This window comes from Microtus pennsylvanicus, chromosome 7, assembly GCF_037038515.1.
Source record: "Microtus pennsylvanicus isolate mMicPen1 chromosome 7, mMicPen1.hap1, whole genome shotgun sequence".
Taxonomy (NCBI): domain Eukaryota; kingdom Metazoa; phylum Chordata; class Mammalia; order Rodentia; family Cricetidae; genus Microtus; species Microtus pennsylvanicus.
Genome location: NC_134585.1, coordinates 62,835,654 through 62,852,703, shown reverse-complemented (window position 1 = coordinate 62,852,703; position 17,050 = coordinate 62,835,654). Strand labels below are relative to the sequence as shown.

Here is a 17,050-nt window from a genome sequence, read left to right as displayed (position 1 = left end):
CCAGGCAGTGGTGGCACACACCTTTAATCCCAGCACTTGGGAGACAGGCAAGCAGATCTCTGTTAGTTCAAGGCTAACATGGGCTACACAAAATTGATCCAATCTAGAAGAGAAACAAAGCTCACACAAAAGTGATCCCAGTACTTGGGACCACACGCTTTTAATCCCAGCACTAGAGAGATGGAGACAGGGGTGATACAGATGGGCAGAGAAGAGAAGATAAGGCAGGAGGAGACAAGAGCTCAGTGCAGTCAGAGGAGGTAGTCCAAGCATGCAGTCTGAGTTTTCATAGAGACCGAATCTTCCTTTTAGTCTGAGCATTGGCAGATGTAAGAACTCTAGTGACTGGCTGCTCTGCTTCTCTGACCCTTCAGCTTGCACCCCCAATAGCTGACTCCAAGTTTTTATTATTAAGATCAATTAGAATTCGTGCTACATGTGTGTCTGATTTCTAAAATAGGAAACCCAAAATTCTTGTTCTTCTAAGAGTTATTTGTTTTTTCACTTGGTTGTAACAGACCTGATTTCCTTAAGCACCCAAGCAGGGCAATACAGGACACTGTTGTTGTTTTAACTCTTTGGTCTTTATACTTTACTCTTTTGGGGGCCTACCACCCAACTCCCAAATAAACACACAGAGGATTATTCTTACTTATGAATGTTCAGCCTTAGTTTAGCTTGTGTTTAGCCCATTTTTCTTAAGTTAGTCCATCTACCCTTTGCCTCTGGGATTCTATTCTATATACATTTCTTTACATGTAACTCCATGGCTGACTGTGTAGATGGGTGGCTGGACCCTGGTGTCCTCACACTTTCTTCTTGTTCCTTCTTTCTTTTTCTTCCCAGATTTATTCTCTCTTCCTGTCAATCCTGGATATTCTTTCCTGACAAGCTATTGGCCATTCAGCTCTTTACTAGACCAATCAGTTGTTTTAGACAAGCAACATAAGACAAACTTCACAAAGTTAAACAAATGCAACATAAAAGAATGCAACACATCTTTGCACCATTAAAACAAATGCTCCACAGCATAAAAAAATGTAATGCATCTTTAAATACTATTCCTATAGTATATTTCACTCCCAACAACATTTAGTGAGCTCTACACAACAACACTAAGGTTTTCTCTAATAGACATCTGAGCATAGTTCCTTAACTTGTGCACGTGTATTCTAAATAGGAAACTCAGACTTCTTGCTCCCAAGGAATACTGCAGTTTCCAGTAGATTTTTAACAAAGTTGCTACCTTGGACAAGCATGCAGAGTTGTTTTGATGCAAATCACTAAATATCTTTCTTAGGAAAACAAACCACTTCGTCCTAAACTTAATTCAGCAATGCCTATAGACTCCTAATCCTAACCCTACCCCTAATTCTGACAGTAGCATTAGCCCTAACACTAGCCCTAGCCTTATCCCTACAATAAAACACTAAAACTTACACCATCTCTAGTAACATGAACCATAACTGTAACCCTAACCCAATAAAAATAATATGTATTATTTTCTCTAGTAAGGCACTGAACATGTTTCCTTTGCCTGTGCAAGTGTTTTCTAAAGAACAAACTCAAAGTTCTTTGTCATGTAAAAGTACATGTATTTCCCTTGGTTTTACATGCAAGCTTTCCTTAGGCTCGTAAGCAGAGCTCTTTTGATTCAATAATACAATATATTTTTCATACAATATAAAAATGGTTTCCCCTCCCTCACATCCTTCTACACACTTTCTACCTCCTTATCCACCCAGCCATCTCCCCAAAAGAAATACCACATTTAAAAAAAGAACACCTACTGGGTCTAGAGAGATGAACCATAGTAAAGAGTACTTGTTCTTGTAAAGAACCCAAGTTCAGCTCCCAGGAGCCACATGTTGGCTTACAACCATTAATAAATCCAGTTCCATGGGGACTGATGCCTTCTTCTGACTTTGCAGGAACCAGACATGTTACACATACATACTTGCAAGCAAAGCACCATCCCAATTAAATAAACACACAAACACACCCATGTATGTATAAATATATCTATATCATGTTGAGTAAGTACACAGACCTATAGTTAGCCTGTCAAAGTCTTCACACTTAGCATACTGATCATACTACATATCAGTCCCTTCATCTAAAAACAAAAACTAGTTTCTTAACAATGAACATCATAGATATAACATGAGGATAAAAAAGTTAATACATAGAAGGCACAAGCAAAGCCTGGTGCAGAGCATGCTCTTATCAGTACATTGTGTATTTTTATGTTGCTGTGTAGAGTACATGGCAGAAGCAACTTAAGGAGGAAAGATTTATTTCAGTGTATAGTTCAGAAGCTATCAGTTCATCATGGCAGGAAAGGTATGGTGACAGACTGGGTCTGTGGCGGTGTGAGCATGCTGTAATTGCTTGTACATGACACTGACCAGAAAGCACAGAGACCTCAGGCCTGAAGCAGTACTGGACTGTCACTCACACAGCCATCCCCCTGTCCCACTTCCTCCAGCTAGGCTCCACCTCCTAAGGCTTCACAACCTTTTAAAACAGCATTACCGTGTAGAGACAAAGTATTCAAGGTTACGGGGGATATTTCACAGTTAAGCCAAAATAGGAGTCCAGTATGGTTGTTGAAATCTTTAATTCCAATGCTCAGAGGCAGAGGCAGTAAGATCTCTATGAGTTTCAGGCCAACTAAATCTACATAGCTAGTTCTAGGCCAGTCAAGACTACATAATGAGAACCTGTCTCAAAAAAAAAAAAGTCAGCATCAGTCCACATAATTCAACTAAATGTTTACATTCTTGGCATGAGGCTGAAAAATGCAAACATCTAAAACAAAAGTATAAAACAAGGATCCTGAGGACTAATAAGTGAGAGTTTGAAGGGATTTATATACATTTCTAAAACACACAAATGAAACCTAGAAGCAATCTGAAAGTGGTACCTTCCTGCAGCCTGTCTACCTACTGTACACTTGAGTAGGTTCTCCATAGCTTGCTACTGCTGAGTGAAAGAAAGGACTAAGCCAATGTAAGTGAGTACCAAAACATAATTGCAAAATGCTTTGAAACTTGGCTGCAGTTTGGTTTTGCATATCTCTTTAAACTTTTACTCACCAAGTTTCTAACATATGTATGCTATTCAAAGGAATGTATACCACACTACCTGATAACTATTGAAGAATATTTTAAGGTTTATTTTTACTCTTTTTATTTATGCATATATATATACACATTCTGTCTGAGTGCATTCTACCTGCCATGCAGAGGTATAGACAGGAGCCCATGAAGAGGGCATCAAATCTCCTGATCACATCCACATTTCTAAATGAATCTTTCTAAAAACAAACTAACAAACAAACAAAAACACACTTTAATTCTTGGCTGTAGTGGCATAATCCCTTAGAGTTCTAGCACTCGGGAGGCAGAACAGAAGCAGGTGGATCTCTGTGAGTTCCAGGTCAGCCTGGTCTACAGAGCTAGTTCCAGGACTGCCAAGGTGACACAAAGAGACTCTGTCTAAAAGAAAAAAGCAAAAAAAACAAAAAACAAAAAAAACCCTTTTAAGCCAAGAATGATGATTCATACCCATATGTCATGACTCAGGAAGCAGAAGCAGGAAGATAATGAGTTTGAAATTGGCTTGGACTGTGTAAAAATTCTGCGTCAACATTAAGCATGGGGTTAGCCCATTTCTTGTGGCAAAGGACTGTAATCCCAACACTTAGCAAGTTAAAACAGGTACACAGTGCACTGAGTGTCAACTTGGGCTACAGGACTACTTAATCAAATGCGGTCTCAAAACAAAAAGACTAAAGAGGGGCATTCTGAACTGTCTTTGATGCAGAATGCTGCCTGACTCTAGGACCTACCTTTTCTTGCTCAAATAAATTGTGTTAAATGTTGCGTGTGAGAGATGGTAGGTTTGGTGACATTTGCTTGCAAGATGAAGGCAAGAGAACCACAAGTTCAAAACCAGACTCACTTATGTTAAAGTCCTGCCTCAAAAACCCAAGGGCTAAGAGTGAGTCAAATATAACCCAAACTCATTTCTACCAAGGAGAGTAAACAGAAGTTCCTGAGGAAAGACAAAGCTTGTCTCTGTGCCAGTGGCAGACTAGGCAGCTCACACTGACAAATCCGTGGGCCCAGAAGTTGGAATACTTTCATTTCTGCCTCCAATTCACAGATAAGGGAACTGAAGCATGGAGCAGTAATGAAGCATTTTACACAACACAATAGTTTAGCTGGGATGTAGTTCAGTGGTAGAGGGCCCACCCAGTTTGTGTGAGACCCTAGGCTCGATCACTAATATCAGAAAAGGAAATAATCAAAACAATAGCTGCAAATGTAAACTAGCCATAGAGTGCTTATCTAGCATATACAAAGCCCTGAGACTAATATAAAGTTAATCACTATTAAAAAGAAGGCAGATAAGCCCTTGTCCCTATAGTAGCTAGTTCTTGATTCTAGCTTTGATTAAACAGCAATTCTGATGGAGGGTGGCAATGACTGACAGAGGAATTACCTATTTGAAAATACCAGATACCTTGATTTAAAATATTGCTCAATGGTGGGGTGCAGTGATATGTAGAGTAAAGCCTGTATATCTGGCTTTAAATGACAGGTATAGTAAAGCCTTTGTGTCTGGCTTTGAGAGAAATGATTCAGCAAAGCCCTTGCTATGTGTGGGTTAATAAGTAGAGCATTGTTTCTCTGGAGTCTGCACGTGGTGCTACACGAGAGCTTGCAGATGCATTTGGTCCTAAAACACTCCTGGCAGACCTGGAAAGCCACAATCAAAAGGAACTTTTTTTGATTATGTGTGTGGCTTATCTGCTCTGATGGGCAGAAAGAGCAAGATGACTTCGGTAACTGGAAACTTTTTCAGCCCCAATTTAAGCTTGTAAAATTGTTTGAATAAAGTAACTAGAGGGAGCTAGCCAGGTACCAGTCTTTTCCAAGAAGGCTGGACCCCTCTGCTCCTATGGAAAGTGAAGGCTTAGCATCTTGGCGATCTGTCTCTGCTGCGGCACCTATGACCCAAGATCAAACAATAATGGAGTGTTTGCCTCACATACTCAAAGCCCAATGTTAGACACCAACACCAACAAGCTATATGAAACAGCAGAAAAGGTGAATCAGACTCTCCTAAGGCAACATCCCAGGAATGTGCTCCCTAGGTGACTCTTACAGTTTAAGATGCCCCACACTAAGAGTACCTACATAGTCATCTTCTGTTTGTCACAGATGAGTTCCTTCATCTCAACCCCTCGATACTTGCTTACTTATTGTCGTCCATGTGCCAGGCATTATCAGGTCAAGTTCAGCTCTAATGTGTTTCAGACATCCTGGTAACTTCCTATGACAATAGAAGTTTGCTGACTATTGGAAATGACTGAGTAGATAGATCTAAACACATTTAAAGGGCATAGCTTCCCAGTCGGTGCAGTCAGGCTACTTCAACACACACACACACACACACACACACACACACACACACACACGCACTACATTTCCTATGGAAGCAAGGGAACTCAGAAGGGATATGACGGATGAATGTGACCAGATGTCAATGCTAACTATTCACATTACCCATACTTCGTTCAAAATTACGGTGGCTCCTCTTGGTTTAACAAGAGTTCTGTTTGGCTACTAATGTTTACCAAGGATATGACTTAAGAAGCAGATTATCCAACTGTTGAGGCTTCAAATTTCTTGTTATGGAGTTCCCTGCTGCCACCCTCCTCTTCCCTCCCATTTTTTTTTTGTGTGTGTGTGTGTATGTCCTGACCAAATCCCACACTACATCTACTGATGTGTGACTATGCTGCACTTTTCCCAGCATGCCTAAACCCAATTCCTTAACGATTCTCAGGAACTAATAAAGACGTTTAGGTTGTTCCCCAGAAAGTCCTTTTAAAATCCATCCTGGTCCTGAACCAACATTCCTTAACCTTTTTTTTTTTTCCATGTTAAACTTGCTTTTATTTATTGTGTAGCATGTGCATTACAGGAAACAAAACACAAGAAGCCAAGAACAGTCACCCAGCCACATGCAGCTGCAAGTGTACACACATCAGGTAACTGAGGTTACACAGTATGCACCATGCTTGCCCCCACATTGTGATTATTCACCATCTAAAACCCCACGCTACATGAGTATGTTGATAACCAAGAATACACCACGCCATCTCAATCTGTCAGACAAAGCTGTAATCCTGTCTTCCTTGGCAACAAAAATTTCATAGAAGACAAAAATGGCAGCAGGCCTCTAGATAGAAGTACTGGCGAAGTTACAATTAAAATTCTGCATTCCCTCAATGCTCAGCTTACAGGGAAACACAAAGCAACAGAGCACACTAAGCACAGCATTCCTAAGTTTATCTTCAGATCTAACACTAAAATGTGAAGTTCCTATGAGCACTGAAGATGCACCTACGTCAGGGGTTCTCAGGATGTCAATCTCAACAGCGCAGTGCTGCAGACCTCGCCCTGTGAGCCTCCCTGTCCCTCCAGTCAACCTAGCAATATGTCCAGACACAGCTCAATTCCATGTCTAAAAGTTCCATTCCAGTGTAACCATTCCTATGAAATAACAATCCTTAAAAGGTGCTGTTAACCCTCTATTTTCACCGTGTGTGCAATTTTTACATTTATGGATTAGTGCATGTGTGTAGGCACATGCATGCCACTTTGTATGGAGGCTAGAAGACAATTTGTGGATCAGTTTCCTCTTACGTGGATCCTGGAGATCACATTCGGGTCACCAGTTTGTGGCAAGTGCCTTTACCTGTGAGCCACCTACCAGTCCATTATGCACATTTTCTTACTGTGTGAGACAAAGCCCTGGCTGGCCTGGGACTCACAAGATCCACCTGCCTCAGCCTAGGATTAAAAGCGTGCATACTACACCAAGTTATTATGCACTGAAAAGCTTAAAGACAAGATGTTTCCAGTAACACTTCCGTTTCCCCAGCATATGTATAGTGCGGGGCAGAGAATAGACCGCGCATCCCTAACAGACCCGAGAGCATTGCTCTGGTCTAGAACCTCCCCACCTCTCTTTAACCCAAGGGTCAGGTTTATGAATCTGTCATGGTTTCGTGGGGATAACAACCTCACTTCCTACATGGTTTTAAGAGTTCTTTCCTATGAATTTTAACACAGCTTTCAAACACTACTCTACTCTGTCACATACTGGCAGCCTCTTTCCCTTCTAGAAGACTAGGCGCTGCATATCTGACTCGTCCGTCTTCTGTACACATGATATACTGCAAAATAAGCACAGAGAAAAGGGACAATGGCTAATCTTGCATCACCAAAACTTACATTAGTATTAGGCCTTCATACGTTTTCTTTCTTCCTCCCTGCCAATCCAGCACAAGTCTGTATTGCTCAGAAATGATCTTTTCATTCCATTTCCAAAAGACGGCATTTCACCACGAGTTTAAACAGGAGAATCTACAACATGTATTATTTACTACATCTACCTTTAACATACTTTGTGCACTTCTAAACACCTAGAAGGACTAGATGTTTCAGATGAGGACATAAATTTGTCCCCTATATACACAGTAGTGTGGAAACCACACACATGTAACAATGGTTAGATCTCAAAGTGTCTTCTGCTGAGAGCATTCTGGTCTCCGACCTTTTTCTTCAGCCCCTCCCCTGTATCACAAGACACAGGCACCTGTCACTTGGACGATACTTTCACAACTCTTCAGAAGACAACCTTGCTGTGAATTTTAACACTGAGTACACAGAAGGTGTAGTTTACTAACTCTACTTTTGTCATTTGCTAGCAATTTAATACCTAGAAACTAGGTATCATAAATGAGGACCCCAACCTTTTATGTAAACTCAACCCTCTGCTCCAGGCAAGGCTGCTGCACCTCGAAAGTCTGTCCTGGGGATAGGCTGCAGTTGATTGTAAATCTCCTCAGTAAATGCTTGGGAAGGGATCAGGCTGTCACTTGGAGTTTCTTCCATGAATCAACCAGGCCCACCTGCAGAATGCTCTTGTGTTTTCCAGAGGTTGAAGCTATAATCTCTCACGTCAGCCCTTACCCTGGGCCCTCCCGGGCGTGCAGCAAACTGACTGGACGTCTGCCACAAGAGGGCGCCCCCGAGCACGAGTCTGTCTCAATCTTTAGTTCTCCAATTCAGGTTTGCTTCGAACTCGTCATTCATCGTTCTCCTCCGTAGCCTCCAGAGAGCTGGGCTCTCCGGCGTGTGTCCAACACCCCGGCCTAAAATAGGAAGTTATGAACGCACCCAGAATCCAGCCTCCAAGCTCCGGGTGACTCCGCCCCTCGAACGGCCGCGGGGCGCCAAAGCCTCGTCTCCAGCGAGGCTCCACCCTTCCCCTCCGCCCCACCTCACTGCGCGTGCGTGCAGGTCACAGGCTGCGACTCGGGGGTGGGTGAGGCGCTGCGCGCGACGGCCTTCGGGCAGCCAATGGACGATCGCGACGGAGGATTTCAAATGTGGCGGCAGTAGTGTATCCTGCCTGGCGGAGCGGGAGGACAGACAAGCTCGCGGTTCTGTGAGGGGCTGTGAGCGGCAGTGAGCGGCTGTGAGCCGCCGAGGTACGGGGCGGGACGGGTGGTGAGCACCGGGGGCACCCGACGGGGCTAGGCCTTCAGCTCGCGGGATTGTGCGCCCCGCGCTTGGCAGGGCTTTTGCTGTAGCACACATCTTGTAGGACGTTAGCTTGCTTAGTTTATGCTAGCAAAAACTCCTTAGATAGGACTTTGCTTTTAAAGTATCTAATAGGGGCTGAGGATGTGCCTTGCTGATAGATTTTTGCCTAGCATGCACAAGACCCTGGTTCAATTTCCTGCGCGCGCGCACGTAAACAATCTGTAATCAATTTCAACTCCACCAGTTATTCAATCTCAGACATCTCTAGTGCAAATTTTAAAAACTTGGTGGTGTTAGGGTGGCTGTCTTACGCAACCTATTCGTACTTTAAAAGAGTAGTTGCATTTATTCTGTTAGATACTCCCTCCAATCTATCGTACATATACACTGGTAGAAATACCTTTAGATGAGATATGGAGTAACTATTTAAGGCCCCAGATATGCACGGAGGAAAAATAAGTCCTGGGGAAATTACCCAAGAAAGGAACAGATTCAAAAAACCAAGAGAAGAGAATCCGTTGTGGTGAAATTGTATGTGGCAACAGTTTGCATTTTGGAGATCTGGAAGTTGTAGTCAAGGATACAAACTTAATGAAAAGTAGCCTGGCATGTTGAAGCATGTCACTTTGCTTTAATCACATTTGTTTTAATATGAATGCATGTGTTCTCTGCCCCCCAAATAAATATTTAGTAATAATTGCTAAACAGCCCCAGATATCCATATAATTGCTTCTGAACTAATACTGTAATCCTAAACACTAAAGGTTGGTCATAAACATTGTAAGAAAAGTAAGGCAAAGTGTGTGACTCGCATATGTGGTTCCAGATACTCAGGAGGCTGCGAATATCAGCGCTCTTAAGTTCAAAACCAGACTGTGTAACATATTCAATAAGCAGATCCCATAGTGCTTAGAATATTGTATGCCTCCAATGAGTATCTACTAGAAAATGAATAGTTAACACTTACTACTACTTTCTTATGAAATGGCAGAAGATTATTTCAGAAACATGAATGACATTTTACAGGATTTTTTTTCTTATCATGAGCTTGATTCTAACATCTGCTTTTGTTGAATTGTTTTTGAAATGAGTTTTACTATGTAGCCGAAGCCTGAATTCATGATCTGGGTGCCATAACCATCTTAGTAGCTTGGATTATGGCACAGCACCTGACTTAGTAATATTTTAAAGCTAAAAAACAAAATTGCTGCCTTTTTTTGAAGTAAGTTTACAACAATTTAGTATTTCCTTAATTCCTTTTTCCTAAATTTTATATTTGAAAGTATCTGAGAAATGTTAATTTTTTTTTTTTTGATTCATAGACAAAGATGGTTAAGGAAAGGTGTCAGAAAAAGTCCTTTCAAGATAGTCTTGAAGATATTAAGAAGCGAATGAAAGAGAAAAGGAATAAAAACTTAGCAGAGGTTGGCAGACGCAAGTCCTTTATCGTTGCACCATGCCAAGTACCCAGTAAGAGACTTCTATGATGTCTTTATATACCATTCTTGTGCGCTAGTGTGGCGTGTGTGTGTGTGTGTGTGTGTGTATGTGTGTGTGTGTGTGTGTGGCGGGGAGCGGGGCTGTGCTAGAGGAGAAGTTCTGGAGCCCTGCTATTTCTCTCTGTTGTATTCCCCTGCAAACGTTCTCTTACTGAACCAGAATTAGACTGGCAACCAGCCAAGCTCCAGAGATCCTCCTGTGTCCATAACCCTCCAACACCTTAGTTCCTTTCCTGCTCTGACACACAGTGATGGGGTTACTTGTGTGTATGACCACATCTAGCTCCTTATGTCCTCTGGGCTTCATTGATTGATTGCTCTTAACCACTGAGCCATCTCTTCAGCCCGTTTCACCTTCTAGGTGTAAGTTTAATTGAAATTCTTATCTTATAGCTAACACTGCTACACTGCTGAAAAATTACCAAGATAATAACAGGTTGTTAGTTTTGGCTTTGGAAAATGAAAAATCCAAAGTGAGAGAAGCCCAAGATATCATCCTACAGCTGAGAAGAGAATGTTACTATCTTGCATGCCAGCTATATACAGTGAAAGAGAAGCTAACTTCCCAACAAAGTGAAGACATTGATCAGGTATGTTCATTACAAAACTTTCTTATATAGTTTTTGCTGTATGAAGTGCAGCTTTATAAAGCTCTTTATTTGAGATATGGAAAGTATTCTAAATACTATTTGGAGAATCACTTAAAAATAATTTATTATGTTTATTTATTTAGGTGTGTATGTGAAGTTCAGAATACAACTTCCAGGTGTTATATAACATGGGACATACATTCGCGTACCTTCACATATAATATGTGCATAGTAGACAGTGTAGAAAATAATTGCTTTCTAGCAGATGCTATTTCTTCCTGGGTGCCGTTCACACCTGTGACTTGTGACTCCAGAACTCGACATGCTAAGTCAGGAAGATTCAAGTTATTGAATAATCTGAGTTGTACAGTGAGTTCTTATCTCTGAAAAGAGACTTCTAAGATTTTGTTTTTGTTTTGTTTTTTGGTTTCTGTAGTAGTAGTAGTAGTAGTAGTTGTTGTTGTTGTTGTTATTTGATTTTTCGAGACAGGGTTTTTCTGTAGCTTTGGAACCTGGCCTAGCCTCAAACTTGGAGATCCACCTGCCTCAAAGGCTTGCGCCACCACCGCCCAGCTTGGATTACATTTTAAAGATTGTGTTCTTTCAACATTTTAATCTTTTTCCCCTTATTCAGTAAATTACAAGGGACCAGCCTATCGGCATCTGAATCTCCCTGATGCTTTCCAGAATTTATAAACGATTATTTTTGTTTGTTTTTAATTGTGTGTGTGTATGTATATATATATGTGTGTGTGTGTGTGTGTGTGTATATATATATATGTGTGTGTGTGTGTGTGTGTGTGTGTGTATATATATGTGTGTGTGTGTGTGTATGTATATGTGTGTGTATATATATATATATATGTGCATCTGGGCATGTGTGTGCTAGTATGGATGCACATGGGCCAGAGGCATCAGAGCTGTAGTTACAGGCAGTTTTCTGCCACTACACATCCTTACTGCTGAGCCAGATCGTCAGCCCCCTCCTTTCCAGAGTTTGGCTGAAATTCCAAGGACTACTCTTCAGTGTCTACGCAATGGCATAAATGCCAGAACAGTAGGGAGAAAATTCTGCTATTGCACGCTTAGTGCCAGCTCTCAATGTTCCCAGCTAAGTGTGTTGTTACTAGTTGCTATATATTCTTAGCATTTAAAATAATTTTTTTTTCTGTTGTAGATCTATGTGTGTCACTTGTTCTGAACCACTCTGTACTTGTTCTTCAGTGTTCAAGGTTGATTTCTCAGTAGTAGAGAGCTCTTTTGTTTGTTTGTGACAGGATATCAATATGTAGACAGAGATGTACCTGCCTCAGCCATCCAAGTGGTAGGGTTAAATGTGTGTGCCTTTAGTCTAAGAAGGTTTTCTTTGGTTGGGTCTATAGCTCAAGAGTAGAATACTTGTCCAGAATGCATAAAGTCCTGAGTTCGTTCATCCTCAATGCTGCAGAAGAAATTGTGGGGGAAAAAAAGGGAAGATTTGGAGCAAAGACATTCTAGGGTAAAGATGTTTGCCCCTTGTTGATGGGACACACGTGGTAGAAAGAGAGACCTGACTCCCCAGAAAGCTGTCCTCTGACATCCACACATGGCATAGCACGCCTTCCCACCAAATCAATAAATAATACTTTAAAATGTAGAGACAAAAGAAGGGGAGTTTTAAGACATGTTTCCTTCCTGTCTTTACTTAACTTGCTCACTAACAGTTTTATAATGTCTTTATATTTTTAAGATTTATTTTAATTATTTATGGGGGGGATTGTGCACATGCATGCAGGTGCCCACACAGCTCAGAAACTTCAGACCTCCTCCCACCCAGGGCTGGAATTATAGGCAGTTATCCAACATATGCTAGAGGCATAGGAGTGAGTGCTAGGGTCCTAGCACTGAGCTTTCTCTAGTCCTATAATTTATCTCTTCTATTATACTGCTACTATACAATTAAATATTCATTTCTCCATTATCTTGAATAATGTTACTACTTTCTTTCTTTCTTTCTTTCTTTTGTGAGCAAATTTCTTAACTTTTATTTTCTTATTCCCTGAAATGGGATCCATGGTTTTGCATATGCTAGGCAAGTGTTCTATCACTGAGCCACATCCCTATCCCCTCTAGTTATTTAACTGGTAGTAAAAATTATATTTTATTGATATTTATTGAGCTCTACATTTTTCTCTGCTCCCCTCCCTGCTTCTCCCTTCCCCACTTCAGCCCTCCCCCAAGGTCCCCATGCTCCCAATTTACTCAGGAGATCTTGTCTTTCTCTACTTCCCATGTAGAATAGAGCTATGTAAGTCTTTCTTAGTGTCCTCATTGTTGTCTAAATTCTCTGGGATTATGGTTTGTAGGCTGGCTTTCTTTGCTTTATGTTTAAAAACCACCTATGAGTGAGTACATGTGATAATTGTCTTTCTGTGTCTGGGTTACCTCACTCAAAATAATGTTTTCTACCTCCATCTATTTTCATGCAAAATTTAAGCTGTCGTGTTTTTTTTTCCTGCTGTGTATTACTCCATTGTGTAAATGTACCACATTTTCCTTATTCATTCTTTGGTTGAGGGGCATTTAAGTTGTTTCCAGGTTCTGGCTATGACAAACAAAGCTGCTATGAACATAGTTGAGCACATGTCATTGTGGCAAGATTGAGCATCCTTTGGATATATACCCAAAAGTGGCATTGCTGGGTCTTGAGGAAGGTTGTTTCCTAATTTTCTGAGAAATTGCCACACTGACATTCAAAGGGGCTGTACCAGCTTGCATCCCTACTAGCGATGCAGGAGTGCTCCCTTTTCCCCACAACCTCTCCAGCATAAGTTGTCATCAGTGGTTTTGATCTTGGCCATTCTTACAGGTGTAAGATGGAATCTCAGAGTTGTTTTGATTTGCATTTCTCTGATGACTAAGGATGTTGAACTTTCCTTAAGTGTCTTTCAGTCATTTTAGATTCCTCTGTTGAGAGTTCTCTGTTTAGGTCTGTATTCCATTTTTTTATTGGATTATGTGATCTTTTGGTGTCCAATTTCTTGAGTTCTTTGTATATTTTGGAGATCAGACCTCTGTCTGATTTGGGGTTAGTGAGGATCTTTTCCCAGGGAGGCAAAGGCCGACTCACACATCTCTGTGAGTCTGTGACAGGATCTCCAGGCTGTCTTTTTGTCTTGTTGACCATGTCCTTTGCTTTACAGAAGCTTTTCAGTTTCAGGAGGTCCCATTTATTAATTGTTTCTCTCAGTGTCTGTGCTCCTGGGTCTATATTTAGGAAATGGTTCCCTGTGCCAATGTGTTCAAGTGTACTTCCCACTTTCTCTTCTTTAAGGTTTAATGTGGCTGGCTTTATTTTGAGGTCCTGGATCCATTTGGACTTGAGTTTTGTGCATGGTGATAGATATGGGTCTATTTTAATTCTTCTATATGTTGATATCCAGTTATGCCAGCACAACTTGTTAAATATGCTTTCTTTTTTCCATTTGATATTTTTTGTTTCTTTATCAAAGATCAGGTGTTCGAAGATATGTGGATTGATATCCGGGTCTTCTATTCGGTTCCATTGGTCCTCCTGATTGTTCTTATGCCAATACCAGGCTGTTTTCAGTACTGTAGCTCTGTAGTAGAGTTTGAAGTCAGGGATTGTGATGCCTCCAGAAGTTCTTTTATTGCCCAGGATTGTTTTGGCTATCCTGGGTTTTTTGCTTTTCCAAATGAAGTTGAGTACCGTTCTTTTTAGGTCTTTGAAGAATTTTGCTGGGATTTTGATGGGCAAATGTTACTACTTTAAAAGTTAGCTATTTTGATATCAAACTGAAAACTTACATAAGAACTCATTTTTTTATTTTTTTTATTTTCGAGACAGGGAGCTTTGGAGCCTGTCCTGGAACTAGCTCTTGTAGACCAGGTTGGCCTCGAACACACAGAGATCCGCCTGCCTATGCCTCCCGAGTGCTGGGATTAAAGGCATGTGCCACCACTGCCCGGCTAAGAACTCATTCTTATAGATAGTTTTGGGCAATTTGTTATTGAATCAATATCTGTTGAGTTAGGATCCCTCCCCAAATCAGCTGGCAGGAATCTGTTGCCCTCTTCTGGCTACATGAGCATACATTCAACAGATATGTAGACACATAGAATAAATAAAAAATGTGAGATAAAGATAAAGCTAGTATGTGTTCATTAAATTCAAAAGTTCATTAAATTTGATTAGGAGCTCTTCTTAGTGTTCCATCTGGGGCTCATCTTTCCAGCAGAAATGTGCAGGCTTCTTCTATTTTTTCTTATTCTCCCCCACAGCATCATGTTCTTCTCATCTCACCCCCGTGAGAATTTGGATCCTTATTATCTGTTTTTCTCCCTACTGGATTAGCACAGTCAGAGGTGTAGTATCTGCACTATCTTGTGCCTTCAAGATGAAATATGAAATCATTCCTGGTCAGATTTCCATCCCTTATTTCTTCCTTTCCCCCTCACAACACAACTTTTAAAAGAAGAGAGAAAAGGGGGGGGTGGAGGGGACAGATGTGGTGTTCACACCTTAAATCCTTGCATTGGAGAGACAGAGGCACATCTCTGTGAGTTCAAGGCCAGCCTGGTCTGTATAGTAAAACCTAGTCTCATTTAAACCATGTACATAGCTTCTGTCATTGCCGTTTTCTGCGGCTGTGTATCAAGATCACCAAAGCTTGCATGCTGCCAAGTTTGGCTTGCCCTTGTTTCTTAGCTTTGCAGTGATTGCGAGAGAAGTCTCTTTACTTGAAATCATTGATCTCTTAATTTTCATGCCATCATACTCACCCTGAGTTTTCTTCCTACTGCCTTGCTGTTCCATGTTAGTCTCCTGTGTTGGCAGCTTCTATTTTGGTAAATGCCAGTTGCTCTAGACACATGTGAAATCCTCCCATGGTTGTATAATTGTTTTCTGGTAACTTTTGAATTCATAAATCAAAGCTTAAACACAGATGCAGATGTATACACTCACAGCTTCTACTTGATTTTAGGAAGCATCTCAGGCAAACTTTTATACAAATCACAACTCTTGCTGGGTGGTACATGCCTTTAATCCCAGCACTCAGGAGGTGGAGGCAGGCAGATCTCTGGGAGTTTGAGACCTGGTCTAGTTCCAGGACACAGAAACCCTGTCTTGAAAAACAAAACAAAACAAAGCATAACTCTTCCAATTCTCAAGAATATTGTATACCTCTGCCTTCTTCTGTAATCCCCTTTCTATTTTTTACTTATTTATTTATTTATTCATTCATTCATTCATTCATTCATTGTTGTTTGGGTCACAGTCTCTCACTACAGCCCAGGCTAGCCCAGAACTCAGTCTGAAACCTGGCTAACCTCACATAGATTTTCCCTCTGCCTCAGCACCAGAGTGTTGAGATTCACGCACTGCTGTGCCCAGATCTTTGTCCAGTTAACTGCTGCTCATCTCAGTAAAGCAGCCTGCTCACTTACTCTGGCCAAACCTGCTCCATCAATGCCTTCTCCCCCATCCACATTCAGTCCTTGCACGTGTTCTCATCTGTGTTAAGAATGATAGAACCCTTGACAGAAACTCTGTGGCAAGTTGCTTAATACTGAATGTACCTTAGACCCCTTGGGTTATGCATGTTTTTATTAATGGGGCCATCCCACGAGCTTCAGTGCCAGTCCTACCTAGTCTCACATCTTCATTTGCTATGATGATATCCTAACTTTTTCCACTCTAGGACCCTTTTAAGCCATGCTTTGTGTTGGCCAGACTGATCTTTGTACTGCTTTACTTAGTAGTTAAGTGGGTTTCAGTGACCCTTAACCTTCCCATCAGTCACAGCTGTCCAGCTGCTGTGCTAGCTGTCATTGTATGCACACCTCCCATGCTCTCAGTTGCTGTGTTTCACTACACTGACCTGTTCTCTTAAACACACCCTGACTGTTCCTATTTTACAACTTTTGCATTTGCTCTTTACACTGCTTTTTCTTCCTCCTGCTCAGTAACTGCTGAGTCCTTACATTTCAGTCAGAGTCCCTTTGTAGTAGAGCTCTAGATTCACTCGTCCCTTGCCTTCAGAGCGCTTTTCACTGTAGAAATCAGATGTGTGTGTTGGGGAATATTATTTTCAGGTATGTGATTTTGTTTACACTGCATTTGTTTAACTGCGCCTGTCTAAAACATTGGATGGTCTAATAGAGAGCTGAACAGCCAATAGTGAGGCAGGAGCAAGGGTAGGGGGCCGGCAGCAGAGAAAATAAATAGAGGCAGAAACCAGGAAGGAGAGAACAAGAAGAGGAAAATGTGAGAGGCCAGCCACCCAGCTACACAGCCAGCCATGGATTAAGAGTGAAAGTAAGGTATACA

The 17,050-nt window shown here is 41.3% G+C and overlaps 1 protein-coding gene and 1 long non-coding RNA gene across 4 annotated transcripts in view; one reads left to right on the top strand and one right to left on the bottom strand.

The window, feature by feature from the left end:
• The window catches only part of LOC142854763 (uncharacterized), a 38,790-nt gene extending 30,574 nt beyond the window's left edge, over positions 1–8,216 (bottom strand). Inside the window, exon 1 of the long non-coding RNA XR_012911366.1 lies at positions 7,835–8,216. This is a non-coding gene — a long non-coding RNA (uncharacterized LOC142854763). The remainder of the gene's footprint in view (positions 1–7,834) is intronic.
• A 176-nt stretch (positions 8,217–8,392) lies between these two features.
• Positions 8,393–17,050, top strand: part of Sgo1 (shugoshin 1) — a 30,810-nt gene continuing 22,152 nt past the window's right edge. The window contains exons 1-3 of one of the 3 annotated variants that reach the window (XM_075980982.1): positions 8,393–8,575; positions 9,953–10,100; positions 10,523–10,719. In XM_075980982.1, coding sequence (XP_075837097.1) covers positions 9,959–10,100; positions 10,523–10,719 — 339 coding nt within the window. In that variant the 5' untranslated portion in view covers positions 8,393–8,575; positions 9,953–9,958. The remainder of the gene's footprint in view (positions 8,576–9,952; positions 10,101–10,522; positions 10,720–17,050) is intronic. The other 2 variants (XM_075980983.1, XR_012911364.1) reach the window with 2 other exon arrangements.